Source organism: Balaenoptera acutorostrata, chromosome 15 (assembly GCF_949987535.1).
Source record: "Balaenoptera acutorostrata chromosome 15, mBalAcu1.1, whole genome shotgun sequence".
Taxonomy (NCBI): domain Eukaryota; kingdom Metazoa; phylum Chordata; class Mammalia; order Artiodactyla; family Balaenopteridae; genus Balaenoptera; species Balaenoptera acutorostrata.
Genome location: NC_080078.1, coordinates 21,856,178 through 21,881,387, shown reverse-complemented (window position 1 = coordinate 21,881,387; position 25,210 = coordinate 21,856,178). Strand labels below are relative to the sequence as shown.

Genomic DNA, 25,210 nt, shown 5'->3' with positions numbered 1-25,210 from the left:
GGGAGGGGTGACGGGCACTGTTCACCCATCTTCTCTCCATCTCCCAGGGCCTTACTGTCACAGTGCTTCCTCTGACATTACCACATGACCTTACGTTTTTCAAAGCACTTGCAGAGAATGTTCTCATATAAAACTCTTACACCTTCTTGCCCTATCCTTAGTAATTTTCACCATTAGCATGGCTCCCATTTTTTTTTTTATAGTTACACCAAAAATAGCTTAGCGATTAAGAATATGGGACCTGGAACCAGACTTCCTGGGTTTAATCCTGGCTCTGCCACTTACAAGTTGTGTGATCTTGGCCATGTTACTGCACCTCTCTGTGCCTCCATTTTCCCATCTGTAAAATGGGAGCTACTAAGCTGCCTACCTCATTAAGACCCTTGTAAAGATTAAGAACATCTGCACAATATGGGGATATATGTATATGTATAGCTGATTCACTTTGTTATACAGCAGAAACTAACACGCCATTGTAAAGCAATTATACGCCAATAAAGATGTTAAAAAAATAAAGAACATCTGCAAATAGTAAGTGGTCAAGAAATATTAGTTATCCTTAACATGGTTATTAATATTCAGTCTTCACTTCTTCTGAGTCTTCTTTTTTCATCAGATACACTTTCAGATCCTTTCCCTGGCCAGGTTGCTTTCCGGTGGACATGTCTGAGAGTGTCAGTGTCTGCATGATCATGCAGGTGGTCCAGCCATGCTAAGTTAAGTAGATTTCATACTAATGCTAAGAGCATCCACTAATGAAGTGCTTAGTATCCACCAGGAAGTATGCTAATTAGTTGGTATGCCTTTTCTCATTTAACTCTCACGGTATTCCTCATTCCTTCATTCATCGTATTTAAGGAAACCTCCCCATTAAAAGCTTAGAGAGGCAGGGCTACCCTGTGCAGTAGTACAGAGTATGCACTGCACAACCATGTGCTGCAGGCTTTCAGAGAAGTTAAGCAACTTGCTACAGGTCAGATGTCTCGTAGAGCTGGGCTTCAAACTCCAGTTGGCCTGAAGCTATGTTCTTAACCACTAGATACAGTGCTCCCCGTTAGACCAGGATTCAAATCCCATCTCTGCTCCTACGTTGTTCTGCCTCTTGTGTTTTTTTTTTAAACTTTAAATTATTTTATTCAATTCAATAGATTTTTTTTTCATTAAGAATTTATTAAAAAAATTTTTTTAACATCTTTATTGGAGTATAATTGCTTTACAGTGGTGTGTTTCTGCTTTATAACAAAGTGCCTCTTGTGTTTTTTCCCTTTTGAAGTCACCATCATCTGGTGATGTTGGTTATAAAGCACCCTGGAAATAAACCTCTGCCTCAGAGAATCCCTCAGGGTGGACAAACCCCTTATCTCTGAGTGGAAAATTGGGGTTTTTCTGTGGCTAATTGAGCACATGCTTTCCTTGTGCCCCTTATTGCCTCAGGAGGAGAGATGGCAGAGTTGGATGGATCTAGATTTAAGGCCCTGCACCACTACTTGCCTTGGGCAAGTCACTTGATCTCTCTGAGTCTCATTTGACCCTTCTGTGAAATGGGGCTAATGAGAGCACCTACCCTGCAGGGTTGTGATGAGATAATCCAGGTAAGGGGCTCAGCACAGTATCTGGTACCCGGCAGCTGCTATGATCGTGACCTCTTGGTTCTAACTGGGGTGGGGCTGGGGCTGCGGCCCCCAGCTCTGCGCCCTCCACCAGCATCCCTTATCTTCTCACACAGGCTGGGGCTGCTGGTTTGTTTCTACGATGACCTGGAGCTGCTGGACGCCGCTGTGGCCCAAGTCCTCCTTCACCAGATGATCAAGTGCAGCCACCTGAGGGGCTTCCAGGCTGGTGTTCAGAAGGTGCAGAAGGGCTACAGGGCCCTGGAGCCTCAGCATCAGTTTCACCAGCCAGAGAAATGGGAAGAACAGTCTTGCCTGGCCTTTGAGAGAAAACATGTAGGGTTTATCAAGATCTAGGTCTAGCCTCGCAGGTGGTATCTCAAACACTGGGATGAGCTTAAAATGGGAAGAAACAACAAAAAACGGTAGGAAAAGCTTGAATAGATCAAAATTCAATCAGAGCGGCCACTTCAAACTTAAACGTGCATAAGGTTGCTTGGGGATCTTAAATGCAGATTTAAGGTCTGGGTGGGACCCGAGGCTCTGCATTTCTGACAAGCTTCCAGGCGATGCTGAAGCTGCTGGGCTGGTGACCATGAGCGGCATAGTGAGGAGATACAGCAGCGGTTCTCGAACCTGGTTCTACGTTAGTGACACACCCCTCCCCCAGGCTGTATCCCCCAGAGATTCTCGTGTCATTGGTCTGGGCTGTGGCCTCAGGTGATTCCAGTGCAGCCAGGGTGGAGAGCACTGGAATGGAATGTATTTACTGCGCTCCTAGACCAAGGTTTTGGACCAATAGGCACATGGGGACTGTCTCATTTCCCTCCTCACTCCATCTCTCTTTCCTTTCTTCCCTTCAAGTCTTAATTCTGCCCGGCTTCTCTCACTTCTTTTTGTCTTTCTCATTGTTTTAATTGAAAAGATGACATGAGAGCAGTATTCAAGAAAATTTGATAACATCGTCAATAATTCCATAGCAGTTTCTCACACATCACAAAGCCCTCAGTCGCATTTGGAATTTTACATAGTAGGCATTGTCTTGGTCAGTGCATATTTTTGTTTTCCAGGAAAAGCATCCTTCCCAAGCAAGCTTGAGCAAAAATAAGAAAATAAATGTATTTTAAGGTCACAGGGGTAGCTGTGACCAAGAAGAAAGTCAGATACAATGAGATATGAGAGAACCCTTTGGATCATCTAGGTCAGTACTCAAACCTGAGGATGCATCAGAATCACCTGGAGGGCTTGTTAAAAACAGCTTGAAAACATACCCACATCCAGAGCCTCTGATTCAGGAGGTCTGGGGCGGAGCCTGAGAACCTGCATTTCTAACAACTTCCCAGGTGATGCTGATACTACTGGTCAAGGACCACACTTCGAGAACCACTGCTTTAGGCCTTTTGCAGATGTGGGAGCTGAGCTTTACGGAAGGGGAGCTGCTGAATTTGGAGAGAGCCAGGAACTGTGACAGCTGTTTCTTTCACTTTACTCTGCTGCCCCCAAGTGGCCATCTAGAACACTTGCGTACGTTCGTCTGACATGAAGATACGGTTCATGCAAGTTCAGGTGTTAAAACGTGAACCCTTCTCATTTTTTTGTACAGAGGTCACGTTGCAATAGATGAGTTTATCACCTTCTGTACTGGAAGCAGTTGGGAAACACACTTGACTATAACTAGACAGGCATGTTACAAAAAATAATGAAGTGGATCACAGAAATATGAAAACCTGTAACACATGATTTTAAATGAAAAATATAGAGCAGAAAATTGCACTTGTGTTCCTGTTACAACTATGTAAAGACTACATGCCACAGTTTATTTATAAAGGCATAAGAAGTTTTGGAAACATACACACCCAATTGCTAATCATAGTAATTTTTTTTGAGGTAAGATTTTCAGGAGACTTTCACTTTCTTGTTACTGTTAAGAATTATTTTTACATAGATTATATATTATTATGAACCCTCCCCCAGCTATTTCATGAAAGAAAAGCAGCCATATAGACAGGATATAGAGTTCAAGGTCATAAAAATAAAATAGTTGCTACGGGAGTGCGGCTGAGTTACGGGTGAAGTGAACAAAATTTCCTTCTGCCATGCTTTAAGGTTGATTTAATAACAAATTAATATTTAAATGAAGCATAAAGTGAATTTGTAGCATACGAAAGTCAAGGCCAGAGGAGGTGGTGTTCTCAGTGGGGCGACTCACGGTCTGGGCTTAGCAGGAGTCCCTCTCCTTTTGACAGGGAAGGGTGGGTCGAGGGTGCATCCCAGGGTGTAGTCAGAAGGAACCACCACCTTGCTTGCTATCGACCCTCATCCCAGCTTGCTCCCCTTCTAGCTCAAAGCCGACCTCCTGGAAATTGCCACAGAGAACCAGACCCTCAACGAGACCCTGGGCTCTTTGTCGGATGCAGTCGTGGGCTTGACCCACAGTCAGCTGGAATCCCTCTGCCCTGAGGCTGTGCACAGTGCCATCTCGACCCTCAACCAGGTCTCGGGCTGGGCCAAGAGCCAGGTCGTCATCTTGTCTGCCAAATACCTGGCCCATGAGAAGGTCAGTTGGAGCTTGAACTCTATTTTAATGCCCTGAGACCCAAGGGCCAGTTATACACACACAACAGGGGCAGCCAATCAGTAAGAAGATGGTGCCAAGGGGGACTCCCTGGGTTCGAATCCTTGGTCTGCCACTTATTAGCTGTGTGACACTGGAGAACTGGCTTAACTTCTCTTGGCCTCAGTGTCCCAGTTTGTAAGACGGGGATACAGTAGCACCTGTTCCATAGGATTATGTGAGTCAGCGCACAGGAAGAGATTAGAACAACACGTGACCTAGAGCATGCGCTCAATGAGTGTTAGCTATCTCTGAGTTAATCATTTAAGCTTCCCAACAACCGTCTGAGGTCAGTAGTGTTATAACCTCCATTTACCAGGTCATTCATACGAGGCACAGAGTGTAAAAGGGAATTGCCAAGGCCACATGAAAGGGACAGAGCTGGGACTGAACCCAGGGCATCTGGCTTCAGAGCCTGCTTGCTTCACTCCCATGCTGGGATTGAACCCAGGGCATCTGGCTTCAGAGCCTGCTTGCTTCACTCCCATGCTGACTACGTCCATCATGGCGCCATGACCAATGCCCACCCATTCTGACTCAAGACCGAGGATAGACCATTCATCTTGTCCCTTCAGGACTTCTGGTGACTTTCGTTTGAAGGCTTTGCAGACCTTCTGTTTTGACTGGGGCCACGTGGGTCCACTCTGTGAATCTGATTTTAGGGAGTTGAGGGAGACTGTCTTGTTCCTCACAGCCCTGGACCAAGAGGCTTGTCTCATTCCTGTGTCCAGCTCTTCCTACAGCGGGGTGAGGTGACTTTTGCTAAGAAGCCAAGAGCTCAAAAGGTCTTGCCTTCTTTGGGGACAGTAAGAGACTGTCCATTCTACAGGGAATAACTACAGGAAACCACTCAACGGTTTTTTGCAGAACCAAGGAATGTCTCTGATTATTTTACATCTAGCGTCTTCACTCCAAAGGAGTGGGGGAAAAACCAAGCGTGATTCCTGTTAGAGTGGCCAGCTATAGTTGTATTTGTCATAAAATATCAGACTCATGTCCTGAAACACTTCTTCACTTCAACTCAAAGCTTCCACATGAAGGTAGATGAGCGTGGGGCTTTGCCGTGTCAGATGCCTGCCGGTGACATATTGAGGCCAATACTGAGGCCATTGGGCTTTCTCAAGGTCCCATGAGAGGGGGTGGTCTGGGTAAACTGAGAGTCCCACGACCTGCCCGAAGGTTCTTGCCCATTGTTGCCAACGTGGGCCCAGTATCGCCTGATGTTCAGATTTTTTTTTTTATAAAGCAGAAACTCTAATATGGAATTTTGTAAGATTCCTCCAATATTTAAATCTTGTCAGCTAGCTCAGATTACACACAGAAAAGCCCGTTGCCTGGTCAGCTGGGGCACCTGGGTGGCACATTGCTAGTTGTGCTGTGGCCTCAGGTGGCATAGTAATTCCCCCAGTGGTACAGTTACTGGTGTCTCGTGTTTTGATACTTAACTCTCTTTCCTGATGGAAGGAAGGAGGATCTGGGAGGGCAGCTTGTGTCTTGGTCACGGTGGTGCCCCAGCACCCATCCGGATACCTGGCCTGCAGTAGGGCCTAGTAAACGTCCGAGGGGTGGAGACCCGGAGCTGGGCCTCATCCTCGCTGGCCGGTGCCCCCAGGTGCTGTCCTTCTACAACGTCAGCCAGATGGGCGTGCTCCTGGCTGGGGTGGGCACCCAGGCCTTCCAAGCCATGGACCGCAGGGACCTCGTGCAGCTCCTGAGAAGTGCCGTCTCCCTGCACGTGTCCGACTTGTCACCTGCCCAGCAGCACGGTGTCTTGAGCAAGGTGAGAGGGAAATGTCTGGTCCGCAGCCCCGGGGCTCACAGAGTGTGTGGTTTTGGGGCTTTGTGAGTGGGCTGTGTCTTTAGGTGGGGTTGTTCTGAACCTGGAGAACGCCTTCTCCTGATGCCCACCTTCTCTCCTTTCCAGAAGGAGCCTCTGGGGGTTGTGCCTTATTCTCTCCAGACCCTGGTGCTCTCCCCAGCCAGTCGAATCTGGAAGACTTTTCTTCAGTTAGATTTCTTGCTGTAATAATGTTTTAGGAGTTTGGTTTTCAAATGTGAAAATGAATCCTGAATCCCCCTAGGGCTTCTGAACGCCCCTCCTTTCATGCTCTGAAACCACGTCCATATTCCTCTTTCTCACGTGCAGTGGGTCTTCTGGGCATCCTATTCTATCAGACCTGCCAGGTCCAATCCTACAATCTGTTAAGAAACCAACCCAAAGGGTTCAGCCTAATTTTAACCAACACCTTGTAGATAGCTGTCACGCCTATGGTTAAATTAAAGAGTGTGGGTTTTGGAATGAGACAGACTTGGGCTTAAATCTCATGTATCGACTTTTCAGCCTTACTCGTTAAGCCTCGGTTTTCTTACCTGTAGAATGGGGATAAGTATCGTCTCCACCTCACTGGGTTGCTGAGCAGACCTGATGGATTTTATTGCCAGTGAAGCACTAGACAGAGTGCCTGGCCCTCACGCAATGCTCCATGTACCTTCTACAAGGTCGTTATTATGTTTCTTCTCACTTTTGACAGGTGATGGAAGCTGGAGATACCACCTCGGACATTGTGGAAATACAAGGGGCTTTCTTTAAGGAAGTGTCTCTCTTTGATTTATGGAGGGAACCTGGATTCAACCCCACAGTCCTGAAAGAGAAGGAGCTCCGGCGGAGTCAGGTACGACTGTGACTCCCAGAGGTGGTGCCTGGGTTTCTGACTGTCTTGTGGGAAGGGTCTGTTCTAAGGTTAAGTTGGTAAAAGAAACTTATTTCTTGTGATTAAACTCAGGAGATAGAATAGCGTAGTGTTAAGTTAGACGAGACCCGAGTGTGAATTCCGGGGCTGCTGTTTATTAACTTTGGGGTCACTGCTTCTCCTCCCACGGCCTCAGTTTGCTCATGTGCAAAACGGGGATCATTTCTCATGAGAATCATGCTGGGCAGTGCACTGTACATAAGAGCAGTTATTACTGGGGCCTCCTGGGGAGGGTTGTGCTGTGGAGGCCGACTTGCGGCCTCGGAACTTCCCCTGACTTGCTTTTCATTCCCTCACTCATCAGTGTTTGTGGAGCCACTGCCCCCCCGGGTGCCAGGCACTGTGCGTGGTGCTGGGGACACAGAAGCGAACAAAACAGAGGGAAATCCCTGCCCTCAGGGGGCTTCCATCCTAGCGAGGGAGACAGTGCAGAAGGTCAGCAATTAAACGTGTGCCCTGTTAGGTGGTAGATGATGCTGATGAGTGCTAAGGAGGAAGTAAACCAGGGGGAGGGCCAGGCCTTTTAGGGGGTGGGGAGTGAGCTGTTTAGACAGGTGACCTCGCTGAGCTCAGAGAGGTTGTGGAGTGGCCGCTGTGAGGACCGCCTTCTACCCAGGGCAAGAAAGGGAGCTGAGGGGCGTCTAAGAAGGGACAGGATCTGACTTTGGTTTTCGAAGAATCACTCTGGCTGCTGCTTGGGGACTGTGTTGAGGGGAGCAGGGAGGAAACAAAGGGACCAGTTAAGAGGCTACTGCGTACAGTGGCCTGGACCAGGTGGTAGCAATGCAGGTGGTGACCAATGGTCAGATTCTGGATACATTTTGAAAGTCAACAGTGACAGAATTGGCTGTCAGATTGGATGCGGGTGTGACAGAGGGGAGGCATCAGGCCTTATGTGCCCATGATCTGTTGCTGGTTACCCACCAGCTCCAGGTTCAGTGGGGTAGCAATTATTTTATTATTTACTCCCGTGGTTCCCAAGGCTCTTGCTTAGGGTTCTTCACAAAGTTGGATTCAGCTGGTGGCTGGGCCTGGCGTCTCATTCATGTGTCTGACATCTGGGCTGGGGAGACTCAAACAGCTGGGGGTGTCTCTGTCTGTTTGGGTGTGGTCTCCCCATGTAGTGGGTTGAACGGTACCCCCCAAAAGTTATGTCCACCCAAAACCTGTGGGTGAGAATGTGACCTTATTTGGAAAAAAGGGTCTTTGAAGATTTAATTAAGGTCTCAAGATGAGATCCTTCTTGATTATCTGAATGGGCCCTAAATCCAATGACAAGTGTCCTTATGAGAGCGGAAAACGCAGACAGCAGAAGAGAAGACAGACTTGAAACACACAGAGGAGAAGGGCACGTGAAGACGGAGTCAGAGACTGGAGGTGTGCAACCACAAGCCAAGCAGAAGCCAGCAGAAGCTGGAGGAGGTGGGGGAAGATTCTCCCCAAGAGCCTTCAGAAGAAACCTAGTCTGCCAACACCTTGATTTTGGACCTCTGGCCTCCAGAGAATAAATTTCTATTGTTTTAGGCCACCAGGTTTGTGGTAATTTGTTACGGCCTTTCTAGGTGTCGAATACTGTCCAGAATGCTGGCTTTGGGCAGCTGGCTTTATAGGGGTGGTTGAGGGCTCCCAAGGTGTGTGTCCCGAGAGAGAGCTGTGAGAAGCTGTCATCTCTGGCGACCTTGGAAGTCAAATAGCATCACTTCTGCTGCTCTCTGTCTGTTGAGGCTGTCGCAAAGCCCCCCACCATGCCACCCACCTCCAGCTACAAGCAGACTCCATCTCTTGATGGGGGAGTGGTTCCGGAAGCTTCTAGAAGAGCATATTAGGCAGAAAAAATGTGATCACTTTGGAAAATATGGCCTGCCACGTATGCTTTCAAGATATTTTTGTCTCAGCAACTGAGCTGATGGAGGTGCCATTTCCTGAGATGGTGGAGATGATGGGGGGACCCTGGAACTTGATCCTGTGCCTGAGGAAATCTCTGGGGCCACACACAGAGTGCCTGGAACTTACCTCCCCTGCTGCTCCTTTCTCCTGGGCTCAGCTGTCATGTCACCGATGCCTCCGCCTAATGCCAGCTCATAATTTATTCTGTTTAGGGAATTATGTTCAAAGTTTCAGAGTCTATAAAATAGATGAATGTCGTATTTGATCGTACATGCACGTTAGGTGTTCTGTAAAATTACATTCCTTGAAACAAATGACCCCCCTGCCTACTAGGCCTTGCTCCCCTGGGGGCCCACCTGGGAGGGCTTGAGGGGAGCGCTATTGTGAGCAGGACTTACTTTACTGATGGAACTTTCTAGCCCATCCTGGTCTATTCATCCATCCGTTTTGTTTCCTGGGATGCCGTGTGTTCAGAAACAGCAGGTGGGCATGAAAATAGGGGCTCTAGGGGGTCCTCAACTGGGCAGTGGCTTCTTAGAGGACATGAAGTAAACTTCTAGGCTTGCTGCCCTGGCTTTGCTCCTCATTCACCTCCTGGAGCACTGGATCACCTAGGGTGTGAGAGCATGGACTCTGCAATTACCTGACACCAGCTCAAGTCCCAGCTCTGCTGCTTAGCAATTGTGTGGTTCTGGGTAAGTAACAAAGCCTCCATTTTCCCATCTGTAAAATGGGCGCATAGGACTCGTCACGGTAGGTGAGTGCTCCATCCCCGTGGCAATCATTCTCTTCCCTCAGGCCTTGTTCCTGTTTGAGCTTCTGTCAAAGACAGCCAGGAGGCCCGAGGAGCTCTTGAGGTAAGCCTGGGGCTGACCAGCCCTCTGGAGTCTCCCTCCCGAGGAGCCTATTTCCCAGGAGGGAGAGTTGGACAGTCCTGCCTGCAGCTGGTGTCAGATCAGATCTGCCTTTGCTTGCTCCTTCTTTCCTCTTCCCTACTCCCCTTTTCTCCTGGGTCCCTGTTTTGTTTTGTAGCGCAGGGCAGCTGGTCAAAGGTGTGATGTGCTCCCACATTGAGGCCATGAGCGTGGACTCCTTTCTGGCTCATTTCCAGTATTTTGAGAACAACTTCTCTCTGCTTTCACCGTATCAGGTACCCTTGAAGCACTTCCTTGTTTCTAATTCTCTCTCCCTACCTGGTCGCTGGGTGGATTAACTGTGGTGTCTTAAGATACTTGTGCCAGGATCATACTGATGCAAGTGATATGGGGCCAAATACTGAGCCAGGTTTTCTCCAATTTCTTTTTTAAAAGCTCCACATACCTATGTCTCTACAGCCAGAGTTTCAGCAGATTGGGTATTCTATACCCAGATTTGAACCCCAAAATTCAGGTGGAAGGGATACCGTTTTGCATGTTCACAATTATGCTTTCCTGGGCCTGCAGGTCATACCCTCATCTAACTTTCATACCCCTTCCAGAGGTAGCCTAGAATGGAAACAGTACTCTGGGAGAATTTAATTTTTCATTTAAAACTTCATTTTCCAAATAGTTAAGGAGACTGTTTAACCCTTTGGGGAGTCCAGAGGCAGTGACTGACTTTCACTGTATCTAAGTAAGTAAAAGCGGGCCTTGGGGGGCAGCTTTTGGACTTGGAGTGCAAACGGTCGGCAGTACAGAGTCTAAGAGGGTGAGCAGGTGGCCTGGTGCATTTCAGATCTGAATGAAAAGTTTCCAAACAATGACTTTTCTTCCTAAGAGCCAGGAAGGGAAAAGCCGGGTGTATAATCCTTTGAGATCATTAGAGGAACATGCAAATTTTTAATGAAGCCTGTCATTTCCCTCAGATTGTTCATTCTGTCAGTGGTTCTCAAACTCGAGCTTGCACCAGCATTGCCTGGAAGGCTTGTCCACTGGGTATAACGTTTCAGTTTTGGCGGATGAATAAGTTGTGGAGATGTGCTGTACAACACAACACCTGCAGTTAACAATATGGTATCTGCATTTCACAATTCGCTAAGAGGGTTGCTCTCAAGTTATGTGCTCTGTCCACAAAAACCAAAACAAAGGGACAGGAGGACACTTTGGGAGCTGTTGGCCATGCCTGTTACCTTGACTGATGTTTGCATATGCCCAGCTCATCAAAGTGTACGCATTAAATATGTGCAGTTCTTTGTATATTGATTATACCTCAATAAAACTGTTAAAAAAAGAGAGATTGCAGAGCCCCACTTGCAGAGTTTCCCTGGGGTTTCTGGGGTGAAGCCTGATACTTTTCATTTCTAATGGTTCCCTGGTGAGAACCACTGAACTATATTAAAAGCCTTGCCCAGGTAGGGTAGGAAGCAGGTTATTTCTGAAACCTGGACCTTGGCATGGCTGTCTCCTTCCACTCATCAAACTGATGCAATGGATGGAGTTCAGGCCAGCTTTGAGGAAGACCTACATGTTCAAACAGGAAGAGTTGTCCCAATAAAGCTCCTTACCTGATTTTGCCCAGTTCTCAGAACCTTCAAATACCAGTTAATCAGAAAATTTGCCTTTATTGTTTATCTTTTTGCTGAAAGCACATTATTATAAAACAAAACAATAGAGAGAATGTAAAGTTTCTCCTAGAGCATGGTTTTCAACAGGGGACCATTTGGCCATATCTGGAGACACCTTTGGTTGTCACACCTGGGGGAGATGGTACTGGCACCTAGCAGGTAGAGGCCAGGGATACTACTTAACATCCCGTAATGCGGAGGACTGTTCCTGCAACGCAGAGTTATCCTGTCCAAAATGTCAGTAGTGCTGAGGCTGAGAATCCCTGCTCCAGAAGTAACTACAGAGAAAGTTTGCTATTGACTTGGAGAATTTTTTGTATATATAGAACATATCTACATGTAATTTAAGACACACAAATGAGCTCATACCATACACAATGTTCTGTTTAAATGTATATAACACGCGCCTGCACACACACACACACGCCCACACCTAAATCTACCGTATGGAAACAAAGTAGTTGCATAGTATTCCATTGTATGGCTATACCATAATTTACTTAACCAGTCCCCTACTGATGTATATTAAGGTTACATCTCACTTGCTTGCAGTTATAAATAAAACTGTGGTGAGCATTCTCAGACTTAAATTTTTGTGTGCATCTTGTTATTGCCTCAGTTTCCTCATCCATAAACTGGGTGCAGTAGTGTTACCTACACTGTAGGGTGTTCTGTTTAATAAGTGAACATATGTAAAGCACTTAGAACAGTGCCTGACACACCGAAAGCACAATCTGTGTTTGCCCTTGTTATTATTGGACTAAATTCCTGGAACTGCTTTAATCTTTTAGATTAATTGTTTGGCGTGGAAATACTGGGAAGTTTCCAGGTCCTCTATGCCACCCTTCCTCTTGGCTACACTCCCGTAAGTGAACATCAGTCTCCCTTTCTGGCTCAGCAATAAGATTGGCAGGTGTCACCAAAGCCAAAGTGATTCTCTCTCCCTGGGTGTTGGTGAGGAAACAGGGGCAAGTGGACAGTGCCTTCGACAGTTAAGTCCTTGAGAATCAGGATTTAAATTCTGAGCCTCACGTTGATATTTTAGACAGACTCTCTTGCTTTTTCTTGTTATTTAAAAACCAAAGCCAAAGCAACCTGAGCCTGAATGAGTAAGTGCCAGTGAAGCAGGTCACATCTGGGCTGGCCTCACAGCTGTGTCCAGGCTCCAGGGGAATCAGGGCTGATGGGAGCAGTGGGGATTTCTCCTGGTATGTGTGGGTGTTCAGGCATGGGGGTCAGCCCTGCTTTTTAAATATGGTCTGGACACTGTTCCTCTCTTTTCCTCTTTATTTCCCTCTCCCTTCTCTTGCTGCCATTGTCTTCATTGAATTAAAAATATTTGTTGAGTGCTTACTACATACTAAGCTCTCAGAGATAAGTAAATTTTCCCCTTATAAGAGCTTACAATCTCATGGAGGAAAAACAGACAAGCATGAAGCCAATTGTAATACCAAGTTGATATTTGGTTGAAAGTGACAGAACCTTGACTCAAACTGGTTTAGGCAATAAAAGGTAATTTTGGATTCAGGAAAGTTCAGGGATGGACTTCAGGCATGGCTGGATCCAGGGGCTCAAATGAGAAGGGCAGAAAGGTCAGGGAGGGCTTGTGTGACGCCTTGGGGTGTTTTACTTGTATTCTGGGAGAGATCATCACCACTGTCCATATAGAGGATGGAGTGCAAGGGGCCTGGCTGGAAGGAGAGAGACAGTGGAAGCTTATTTCTGTAAACTTGACCTTGGCATGGCTGTCTTCTTCCACACATCCATGTCTCAGCTCAAATAGTACTGCCTTCAAAGGGGCTCTCCTGGCTGTTCCCATATCATTCTCCATTACAGAGCCATTTAATTCTCTTCCTTACATTCATCACTAGCTGAAATGATCTGTTTTATTAACTGGTTTCTGTGTTTCTTTCCCCTACAGTATCCCAAAGGTAGGGACCTTCCCCTCATGTCTTGTTCATGGTGGTAGCTGGTGCCCAGCACAGTGGTTGGCATGCAGCAGATGCTCTGTATATATCTGCCGAATGAATGAATGAAGAAATAAATAAGATGGTGATACTAGGACTAGAGAGGCGAGAACAGATTTGAGTAATATTAAGATGCTAGCAAGGACAGATTTGGGGATAAAGAGACAAAGGAGTCTGGGATGGCAGAGAGGAGGCAGAACATGTTTGGGGGAGGAGGTTGAATTTGCTTTGGGAACAGTCAGGTGGCCATGATGCCACATGGGTCCAAGCAGTCTTTCTCAACTTTTATTTCATTATTGCCTCCCAAAGGAGAAAAACTTAATCTCTCCCTAATGAGAGAAATTACAAGGAGTAAGATTTTGTTGAGTAGGGTTGAGCTTTGGCGGATCACAAATCATTGTAATAACTAAGATTCCCTGCCCCCATCCCTCCCTCTCCCTGAACCAGTTTCTCCCCACGGGGGTGATATCGCTCCTGTTGAGAATATACGGTCAAGAGCTTGGAGGAGAGTTCTGGACTGGGGTTGACAGAACTGGCAGTCATTTCTCTTACTTTCTCCACTCTCTCCTTCTCGTCTTTTCCCCTCCACTTTCTGTTTTATTCTCTCTTCTCTTTGTCTCCTTCTTCTTCTACTTTTTCATTTCCTTTCTCCTCATCTCCCCTCAACCAGTCCACCAGCCAGCCTCTGTCTATGGAGATCCTATTCTCTGATCAGTGCTGCTGGGTCATGGAAGAAGAGTATGATGGGAAGCTTGTTTCCCACCCACAAATTAGGAAAATGATGGGTGGGAGGCTTGCTACCTGCCCAAAGGAGACAGAACATCTCTGGGGAGAACCAGCATTTAAGGAACACCCCTGTGATAAGCTCTTGGGCATACAGACCCTGATTTCAGGGGCAAATACAGAGCAGCCACTGTTTTCCTTCCCTCATTCTCTCCATCTCTCTCCAGGGCTCGCTACCTGGCTTCTGTCCCAGACTCCCAGTGTGTGCCCTTTCTGATCAGCCTGGGGAAGAGTCAGTTGGACTCCTTGGTTTTAGATTCCCACAAAAAGAATTCAGTCCTCAAGAAAGTACAGCAGTGCCTGGTAAGGAAACTCTTCCTGGGTGACACTTTCACTGGTGTCCCTTCCCCTCCAGGTATCTGTGGCCATCCTGGGGAGCCCTCAGGGGATCTGGCTGGGCTCTCAAGTCTGACGTGATGGCCAGAAGTCTGACTTGTGGGTCTTAAAGCTGGCTCTGAAACCACTGGGTGGAACCCTCTTGGCTACTGGTTCTGGGGACTGCCATTCTGGGGCCTGAATGTTGGGAGGCCGCTCTGGAGGACTGGAAGGAGCACAGTACACAGAGTCTGGGTTCCAGACTCACCTCTGCCAGCGCTTGGTTATGTGGCTTTGGACATGTCACTTCCCCTTCCCGAGCCTCAGTCTCCTCATCTGTAAGATGGGTACAATAGCACTTTATTCATGAAGTACTGAGGACATGAAACAGGTAATATATTGTTTAATGCAAAGGCCCAAAGGGCAGAGGTGACAGTTTCTTTATCTTGAAAAAGTGGATGATATTAGTACTTACCTCTTAAGGTTACTTTGAAGATGAATGGATTAAGGCATGGAAACACTCAGAACAGTGCCTGGCACATAGTAAGCACTCGATAAATGTTAGCTATTTTTGTCATTTTGAGAAAGAGCTCTGGAGGCTTTCAAGGGCCGTACGAACTTTGAAGTGCTGTTTTGATTATTGCAGTACTATCATTATAGTGGTTACTGAACACTGAGGTATCCTCAGAGCAATCACAGTGACGCTGACCACAGCCTCACTGAGTGAATGCTCACGATGTACAAGTCTTCCACCCACACCCACCCGCCGTGGGGTCCCCCAGACTTCTGAGGCCGGCACCCCTGGGGTAAAATTAGGCCCCGTGCCTTCTCTACAAGTCCATGGCAGGGTAGGCGATTCAGATCCTGGAACCTTTACGAGGTTTGGGATTAGGAAGTGTTTTACGGGCTCACGATCTTGAGCCCCACTGGATCTTTCCACCAGCTCCGCTTGTTGGTTTCAGAATGACTCCGTTGCCGATGAGTACACCGTGGACATCCTGGGAAACTTGCTGTGTCACTTGCCAGCGGCCGTCATCCGCCGTGGGGTGTCCCCCAGGGCCTGGGCCACTGCCCTGCACAGCCTCAGAGACTGCCTGGACCTCAGCCCCCAGCAGAAGGTGGCCGTGAGGCTCAGGCTCTTGGAACAGCACGGGTGAGGAGGGCCCGGGCTCGGCTCCAGGGCTGGGGTAAGGGTGCTGGCGAAGGGGCACCCAGCCCTGGCTCTCCTGCCTCCGAGCAGAGGCTCTAACTTAGGACAAGGTTAGACACTTAGATTTATTCTGGAAACATGACCTTTTTTCTTTTGGCCTCAGATTCCCTGTAAAGTGAGAATGATAGCTGTTCTACAGGCCTCATGTCGTTGTCACCGATACATCTTGGCTTGTGGAAAGGGAAAGAGTTTCAGAAAGATGGCACTTTACAAATGCATGGAGGTGTTATTATTATTTTTGTTGTGAAACAACACCACCAATAATAATAATGCAAATAATTGAGGCACTGTCAGCTCTAGGTGAGTGAGAACTCCCCGGGGGAAAACAGAGCTGTTCTTTCCCATGCAGAGTTTTCTGAAGTTGGGTCAGATATTTGAGTAGGGCCTAGATATCGGTCAATGGTTAAACAACAAATGTTTTTGGAGTAATTACTGTGTCCCAGACACTTACTATTATATAGAGTTTAAGAGCTGGGACTTGGGAGCTTGACTCCTTGGGTTAAAGTTTTCTACCGTCTACTGTCTGTGTGATCTGGGAAAAGATACTCAGTCTTTTGCACTTTATTTTTGCATCTCTTGGATGGGAACAGTGAGAGTCCCCATAGGGCTGTTGTGATGATTAGCTGAGTTAATGCATTAAGTGTTAAAGCACTTACAACAGTGCCTGGCATGTAGTACTGAGTATGTGACAACTGCATTATGACTAGGAATGAAGATACAGTGGTTATTATTAAGTGTGGCTCCTGCCCTCATGGAACTTACAGTCTATTTGGATAATATCGTTAATCAAAGAGTTAAGGGGAGGCTTTTTGGCCAGGGGTGGTTTGCCTTGGTCCTAGGAGAAGGGTTATCATTGCTAATTGGGCAGATCTCCTTTAGAGATATCCTAGTGTGAGGCACTTCCCTGTAGACATTTGAGGTCGCCATAAGAACAACACTGGATCCTGGGTCAGTGCTGTTATTATTCTGCCAGGCTCAAGAGGAAATTTCATCTTGCTATAGGAGGAGACCATTATGGTAATTTAAAAGGAGCAAATATATCATTACTGTTCTGTTGAGAAAAGGGAGGAAGGAAACACTCTGATGCAAATGACAGAAATTCAGTAGCTCAATTCACACTAAAACATGGGAGTTTACTGAGTTTAGAAATGGATGGGACTTCAGGCATGGCTGGATCCAGGGGCTCAAATGATGTCATCAGGAATATGTTCCTCCCATCTCTCAGCTCTGTATTCTTGGTTGTGGCCTTTATTTTCTCCATTTGGTGAGAGGAATGGCCTCCAATATCCTTTTTTTTTTTTTTTTTTAAGTTTTTTCCTTTGTGATGAGAACTCTTTTTTTTTTAAAATTAATTAATTAATTAATTAATTTATGGCTGTGTTGGGTCTTCGTTTCTGTGCGAGGGCTTTCTCTAGTTGCGGCAAGTGGGGGCCACTCTTCATCGCGGTGCGCGGGCCTCTCACCATCGCAGGCTCTCCTGTTGCGGAGCACAGGCTGCAGACACGCAGGCTCAGTAATTGTGGCTCACGGGCCCAGCCGCTCCGCGGCATGTGGGATCGTCCCAGACCAGGGCTCAAACCCGTGTCCCCTGCATTGGCAGGCAGATTCTCAACCACTGCGCCACCAGGGAAGCCCTCCAATATCCCGTTTACTGCTAGAGATGCCAGAAGAAAGAGAGAGCCTCTCTAGTAGTTCCATCACAATTGCCAGGGATGACTCTGATTGGTCAGCTTGCATCACATGTCTATTTTCTTGGTTAGGGACGTGGGACCAAGGGATTGACAGCCTCTCCAGGTACAAAGATAATCTTTTCCTAAAAGAAAAAGATGCTGGGGGACAAGGACAAGAGCGTGATATTTCCATTTACTGCTTATTATCTCTCCTTAGACTCCCCCAGAACTGGACAGCTGAGACTACAAAGGATTTGGGACCCTTTCTAGTACTTTTCTCAGGAGATGAATTAAGCTCTGTTGCCACAAAGGTACCTCTGTGTTCTATCTTTAGAAGGCTGAGGGAGTTTGAAGGGGAGAGAAAGTGTGGTTAGTTATATTCTCTTGGGTTTGCTGCCAGTTTGTTTTTCTGGAAACTTCCTCCCTGCCTCAAAGAGCTCAGGTGTTTCCAGCTCCACTCCAGGATGCCCAAGGTTCAGGGAAAGGGAGTGAGGCAGTCGCTAAACGAGCTCAGGGTCTTTCACTTGGCCTCCAGGCAGATGTGCACAGGCTAGGAGCTGTCATTTAGCTGCCACTCTGCTATCTGTGTGCTTCCCACATGCATGCCTGTTCGAGGGGTTACACCCACCAGCGCCATATGCACATGCATATGTGTGTCCAATGTGTGCAATCACATGGGCAAACATATTTAATCCAAAACCAAATCTTTACTGAGCACTGCCTTTGGGCATAACACTCTACTTGGAGTAACTGTCCAAGAGTTAGACAAGGCTAAGAGGCATGCCAGATGAGCACGTACTAGTCAGCTTCTGCTGCGTAACAAAGCCACACAATCTCACCGGCATGCAACAAGAAGCATTTATTTCTTGCTGACTGGTCTGTGGATCTGCGACACTGAGTTTGCCTCTAGGGCTAGGCTACCTGGAGCTTATTCTTCTCACAGTGAAAGTCTGAAACTCTAGAAAAGGGAGTGCAAAGTGCAGTTCTCCTTAAGGCCTGGGCTGGAAAATGGCCGGCTGTCACTTTCTATCGGCCAAAGCGAGTCACATGAGCAAGCCCACCTCAGTGGGGCAGGAAGTCTCCTCCTTGCAGGTGGAGGGTGGGGTAGGAGGGGATGTTTGCTGAACAAGAATTAGATCAACCACAAAGCACATCCATACACCCTCACCCCTGTACTCACACACGCAAGATGTATGTTGTCATACACGCTCAGGGGACCTGAACACCTGGCATGTCACCCAGGTTCACACATGCAGAGCAACATTCCAGTGTCCGGTCATGGTAAAATCATCTCCTGGGGTGTCCAAACCTAGAGTCATAAGCAGCAGCTGCATATATCTTAAATGCTTATCTAATCTTTTTAAAAAAATCAGCTTTTGAAATCGAAAAAGTCTTGTATCAACATGGTTAAATCTCAGAAACAGTGTACGGAAGTTGCAAAAAAATATGTACAGTAGGATACGAAGTAAATAAATACTAGTTAATTTTAAACACATGCAAAACAATGCCATATGTAAGAGAACTTTAAAAGTACATGAGAATGGGTAATTATCAAATATCAAATTCAGGGTGACAGTTAACTTCTGGGGAAGGAGGGAGGCCAAGGGTGAGGGAGGGAGCTATCAGTTATATTTGTGATGTTTTATTTCTTAAGCTGGGTTCTGGGCACATGGGTGCTTTGTTGTATTATTCTCTCTACTTTTTGTTTTAATGCCTGAAATGTTTAATAGAAAGTAATACATCCTCCTGGTTAGAAAATCCCAACTATACCAAAGGCTATAGGATGAGAAGTTTCTCACCCCACATTTCTAGGTTCCTAGCTTCTCTCCTCAGCAGCAGTTGCTGTCCCCAGATTCTTCTGCATCCTTTCTGGAAAATCTTCCTCCTGCCTTTACATGTTCTCCCTTTAAAAATACAAAATGGAAAATACTCTGCTGTGCAATTTGCTCTTTAGAAGTTAACTATTTATCTTAGAGCAGTTTTGCTCGTGACCTTAGCTGCACATGGGAATCACCGGGGAAATTCTAAAAGGGACAGACACACGGACCCCACCCCAGACCAATGGTCTCAGGATCTCTCGGGCAGGGCCCGGGTGTCTGTGGATTTCCCAGGTGCTTCTCACCTACAGCCTGGGCTGGGAACTACTGGCTTAGACTGTGACTCTGATTCTGAAGATTAGAATAGAAGGAGGAACTATAAAACCCAGCGACTTTTGAGACATACTCTTTTGGTGACTGGGACACAGAGACACACAGCTAGAGGGAAGCGTTTGATGAATTCTCTAGGCTCTTGGATAGATTACCAATAATATCCTGAGCTTGACAAAGTGCATCAGCTCTAGATGAGAAATGGCGCCTTCTCCAGGGCAATCAGAAGCCCCCTCGTTGCTAGTCTTCACCTAGAACTCAGAGATAACTCTCTCCTCCTCCTTTTATACATATAAATTTTAACAAAAATGAACAAACAGTACCAACCCCGAAAGACATAGGCATACATACATTTTATAGATATTATCAGATGGTAATGATGCACCATCTAACAGTCCCACAAAGAAATAAGTATGCATATTTCCTACATCTTGGCCAGCATTAGGTATTATCACTTTATTTTATTATTGACAATCTGATGGGTGAAAAACAATATATACTTATGTTATTGAACACATATTGGGTTAGTACTGAGATTGGGTATTATTTTATATGATTCTTTGTAGAGACTAGTTGGGCTAGGGATTAAATTTATATGAGAAACTGCTACAAGCATACCTCGGAGATATTATGGGTTGGGCTACCGACCACCACAATAAAGTGAATATTGCAATAAATCAAATCACATGAGTTTTTTTGGTTTCCAAGTGCATATGAAAGTTATGTTTACACTATACTGTAGTCTATTAGTGTGCAATAGCATTATGTCTAAAAAAACAATGTAAATACATTAATTAAAAAATACTTTATTACTAAAAAAATGCTAACCATCATCTGAGCCTTCAGTGAGGTGTAATCTTTTGCCAGTGGAGGCTCTTGTCTCGATGTTGATGGCTGCTGTCTGATCAGGGTGGTGCTTGCTGGGGTGGCTGTGTCAATTTCCTAAGATAAGACAATGACGTTTGATGCATCAAGTGACTCTTCCTTTCACTAATGATTCCTCTGCAGCATGCAGTGCTGTTTGATAGCATTTTACCCACAGAAGAACTGCTTTCACAACTGGAGTCAGTCCTCTCAAACCCCGCTGCTGCTTTATCAACTAAGTTATGATTATGTAATATTCTAAATCATTTGTTCTCATTTCAACCATCTTCACCAGGAGTAGTTCCATCTCAAGAAACCACTTTCTTTGCTCATCCATAAGAAGCAACTCCTTACCCATTAAAATTTTATGAGATTGCAGAAATTCAGTCACATCTTTAGGCTTCACTTCTGTTTCTAGTTCTCTTGCTGTTTCCACCACATCTGCAGTTACTTCCTCCACTGATGTCTTGAACCCCTCAAAGTCATCCATGGGGGTTGAAATCAACTTCTTCCAAACTTCTGTTAATATTGATGTTTTGACCGCTTCCCATGAATCACAGATGTTCTTAATGGCATCTAGAATGGTTAATCCTTTCCAAGAGGTTTTCAATTTACTTTGCCCAGATCCATCAGAGGAATCATTACCTGTGGCAGCTGTAGTCTTAAGAAATGTATTTCTTAAATAATAAGACTTGAAAGTGAAAATTATTCCTTGATCCATGGGCTACAGAATGGATATTGCGTTAGAAGGCGTGAAAACAACATCAATCTCATTGGACATCTCCATCAGAGCTCTTGGGTGACCAGGTGCATTGTCAATGAGCAGTAATATTTTGAAAAGAATCTTTTTTGTCTGAGCAGTAGGTCTCAATAGTGGGCTTAAAATATTCAGTAAACCATGTTGTAAACAGATATCCTGTCATCCAGGCTTTACTGTTCCAGTTATAGAGCACAGGCAGAGTAGATTTAGCATAACTCTTAAGGGCCCTAGGATTTTTGGGATGGTAAATGAGCATTGCCTTCAACTTAAAGTCACCAACTGGATTAGCCTCTAATGAGAGAATCAACCAGTCCTTTGAAGCTTTGAAGCCAGGCATTGACTTCTCCTCTCTAGCTATGAAAGTCCTAGATGGTATCTTTTTCCAATATAAGGCTGTTTAGTGTAGCCATCTTTGTTAATTATCTGAGTTATATCTTCTGGATAACTTGCTGCAGCTTCTACATCAGCACTTGCTGCTTCATCTTGAACTTTTATGTTATAGAGATGGCTTCTTTTCTTAAGCCTCACGAAACAACTTCTGCTAGCTTCAAACTTTTTTCCTGCAGCTTTCTCATCTCTCTCAGCCTTCATAGAATTGCAGAGAGTTGGGTTTTGCTCTGGATTAGGCTTTGGCTTAAGGGAAGGTTGTGATTGGTTTGATCTTCTATCCAGACCACTAAATCTTTCTCCATATCATCAATAAGGCTGTTTCGCTTTCTTATCATTTGTGTGTTCACTGGAGTAGCACTTTTAATTTCCTTCAAGAACTTTTCATTTGCATGCACAGTTTGGCTAACTGTTTGGTGCAAGAGGCCTAGCTTTCAGCCTGTCTCAGCTTTTGACAAGCTTTCCCACTAAGCCTGGTCATTTTAATTTTAATTTCAAGTGGGAGCCTTGTGACTCTTCCTTTCACTTGAACACTTAAAGGCCATTGTAGGGGTATTAATTGACCTAATTTTAATATAGTTGTGTCTCAGAATAGTAAGCCATGAGGAGAGGGAGAGAGATGGGAACAGCCTATTGGTAGAGCAGTCAGAATACACACTACATTTATTGATCAAGTTCACTGTCTTATATGGGCACGGTTTGTGGTGCCCCAATTACGATAGTCATGTCAAGGATCAAGGATCACAGATCACAGATCACCATAACAAATATAGTAATAATGAAAAAGTTTGAAATATTGTGAGAATTACCAAAATGTGACACAGAGACATGAAATGAGCAAATGTTGTTGGCAAAATGGTGCCAATAGATTTGCTTATCACAGAGTCGCCACAAACCTTCAATATATAAAAAATGCAGTATCTGCAAGTGCAGTAAAGCGAAGTGCAATGAAATGACGTATGCCTGTATAAAGAAAAAAAAGCAATGGAGGCAGTGAAGCAGTGTTCCAGTTTACACTCTAAGTCTGTGTTTCATGTGCTTTAATTATTATTCATTCCTCCTCTTTCATCTTTGCTGCCCTGCACAGTTTCCTGACATCCTTCAACAGACAGCTTCCAAGATGGCTGGGACTTTGCCCCCCAAAGAATTCCTCCAGGCTGTCTTTGAATCTGTTCGGAACAGCAGTGAGGAGAGTCCCAGCTCTGACCGCAGCCCTGGTGAGTGTTTCTGGGGGTATCTGAGCCCGTGTCGTGGAAGCAGTGTTTTGGCTAAGTCCCTGGCTTCAAGAGGATTCCTTGTCCAGGGAACTGGATGCAATGTTTGCAAAGCAGTAGAGTAGCAAAAATCCACAGGGCATAGAATTACATCTTTTTTTTTTTTTAAAATAAATTTATTTATTCTTTTTTTTTTTTTTTGGCTGTGTTGGGTCTTCATTGCCGCACATGGGCTTTCTCTAGTTGAGGCAAGCAGGGGCTACTCTTCTTGCGGTGCGCGGGCTTCTCATTGTCGTGGCTTCTCTTGCTGCAGAGCACGGGCTCCAGAGCACAGGCTCAGTAGTTGTGGCGCACGGGCTTAGTTGCTCCGGGGGGCATGTGGGATCTTCCCAGACCAGGGCTCGAACCCGTGTCCCCTGAATTGGCAGGCGGATTCTTAACCACTGAGCCACCAGGGAAGCCCAGAATTACATCTTTGTAAAGTGATTTGGAATCACATCTTGCACTCCTTACCCAGGCCAGTAGGTTTAATGGGTGAACATGTGCAACAAACATTTCAAAACAATTGATTTAAGGACCAAAATGGCTGTGTGGCTATGAATTGCCGTGCTGGGGCCAGGCTGACTAGATTTGGATCCCAGGGCTGCCACTTATGGGCTGTGTGACTTTGGGTAAGCTCTTTAACCTCTCTGTGCCTTGGGTCTTATCCTCCGTAAGATGGGGATAATGAAAATCCCTACCTCATTAGATTATCGTGAAGGTTGGTGGGTTTTAAACCTATAAACATGTGCACAACAGTGCCTGGCACGTAGGAAATGCTCAGTAAGTATTAGATATGATTACAAGTATTATTGTGCACCTACTGTGTGCAGACTTGTGCCAGGCTGGAGGGGACAAAGTTAACCAGACCCAAGAATAATTGTAATAATAAAAGTAATCTGTGCTCACTTTCTTTCCTGCAACAAATAATTTTTGAGCACTGACTGTGTGAACAAAACAAAAACGCCTGCCCTCATAGAGCTTACTTTCAGATGGGGCTGGGGGTAGCCAGACAATAAATTACAGACATAAGTGAAGTACGTAGTATGTTGTGTGATGAGTATCAAGAAGGAAAATAAAGCAAAGGACAGGAGTCAGGGAGTGTGGGATGTGGGGCTGTAATTTGAAAGGAGAACACGGTTAAGGAAGGGCTCACTAAGGTGACGTTTGAGGAAAGACCCAAGGCAGTGTGGCAGTGGGCCCAGTGGGTGCCTGGAGTTAGAGTCTTCTGGGCAGAAGGAGTGTGACAGGAGTGGGGGAGGAAGGAGGAATGAGGGGCAGTGTGGCTGGAGTGGGGTCTTATCTCCTTGTAAAGGAGACCCTAAGGTGGGGTTTCATGGCGGCATCGAGCACGGAAATGTCATGATCGGACTGATGTTCACCTTGGGTCGTCGCCTCTCTGTGCATTGTCTCGTCCTCACCTCTGTCTATGGGGTGGGCAGTATGCTTTCTCCCATTTAGCAAAGGAGAATGAGGTTTAGAGGGATTGAGAGATTTGGCCAAAGTCTCAGAGTCAGTCAATGGCAGCTCTTGGAATTGAACCCAAAGCAGGTGATGTTCACCACTAGCCCGTACGGTCCTCGCCGCCTAGCGGTCCGGTTGTCATATAGCTGTGCTCCCACTCTCTGCCTGTGGATACATGAAAGTAAGACTTTCCACCCTTGGGGGAGGGTGCGCTTAGCTCCAGTGCTTAATTGGAGTTTTCTTTAGTTGGTTCTGGGTATTAATTACTGCTGTGCTTATAGTCATTAATGGATTAGCAGAATTACTACTTGGTTCCAATTTAGTTAATTTTTGTGTGTGTTGATTCATTCAACGAATATTTCCTGAACACCTACTATGTGTCAGGCCCTATTCTAAGCCCCAGGAATACAGAGTGATAAGACCAAGTCCCTGCTGTACTTTTAAACCATTCTGTTCTCTAATTCTGTACTTTCACTGAATCCTGCTTTCATTGGAAAGTGGGGCAAAGGGAGTCTAGGAGAGATGGGTCTTTTGTCTCCTCCAAGTGGGTTGTGATAAAGATGTTTGAGGACCAGACATGTACCCTTGACCTGGTCCAGTTTTGCCTCTTGATTAGAGTCCAGTGAATTTCCATTTAAGATGCAGTGAAAGGGTCGTGGCCACAAGGCCTGGGAAATGCCCAGCCCCGGGTGGCGCTGGTGAGTCTGTCAGCATCAGGGGTCGTCAGCTCCTGAGATGAGAAACCCAGGATTGCTCTTAAGGCGAAGGTTTTCTCTCAGGTTGGGCACATCTGGGCCAGCAAAGACAGTATCTCATTTGTGTGTTGCTGAGAAAGTGGTTTGACTAGGCATGGTTCAGCTTACTCAGGACTGATATGGATGGGTTTCTCCTGTTGCCAAGGAAAATGTAACAGACCCATTTCTCCTCTGTCTTGGGATGGGAAGGCCATAGCCTCCACCAAGATTTTTATGGAGGGCAAATCATCTT

At 46.0% G+C, this 25,210-nt stretch overlaps 1 protein-coding gene and 1 pseudogene across 1 annotated transcript in view; one reads left to right on the top strand and one right to left on the bottom strand.

The window, feature by feature from the left end:
• Positions 1-25,210, top strand: part of OTOA (otoancorin) — a 61,263-nt gene that overhangs the window by 18,999 nt on the left and 17,054 nt on the right. The window contains exons 11-21 of the mRNA XM_007198288.2: positions 1,727-1,850; positions 3,952-4,167; positions 5,837-6,004; positions 6,756-6,896; positions 9,660-9,718; positions 9,894-10,011; positions 12,195-12,268; positions 14,321-14,456; positions 15,431-15,621; positions 17,566-17,659; positions 22,594-22,723. Coding sequence (XP_007198350.1) covers positions 1,727-1,850; positions 3,952-4,167; positions 5,837-6,004; positions 6,756-6,896; positions 9,660-9,718; positions 9,894-10,011; positions 12,195-12,268; positions 14,321-14,456; positions 15,431-15,621; positions 17,566-17,659; positions 22,594-22,723 — 1,451 coding nt within the window. The remainder of the gene's footprint in view (positions 1-1,726; positions 1,851-3,951; positions 4,168-5,836; positions 6,005-6,755; positions 6,897-9,659; positions 9,719-9,893; positions 10,012-12,194; positions 12,269-14,320; positions 14,457-15,430; positions 15,622-17,565; positions 17,660-22,593; positions 22,724-25,210) is intronic.
• Positions 19,359-21,958, bottom strand: LOC130704842 (tigger transposable element-derived protein 1-like; annotated as a pseudogene).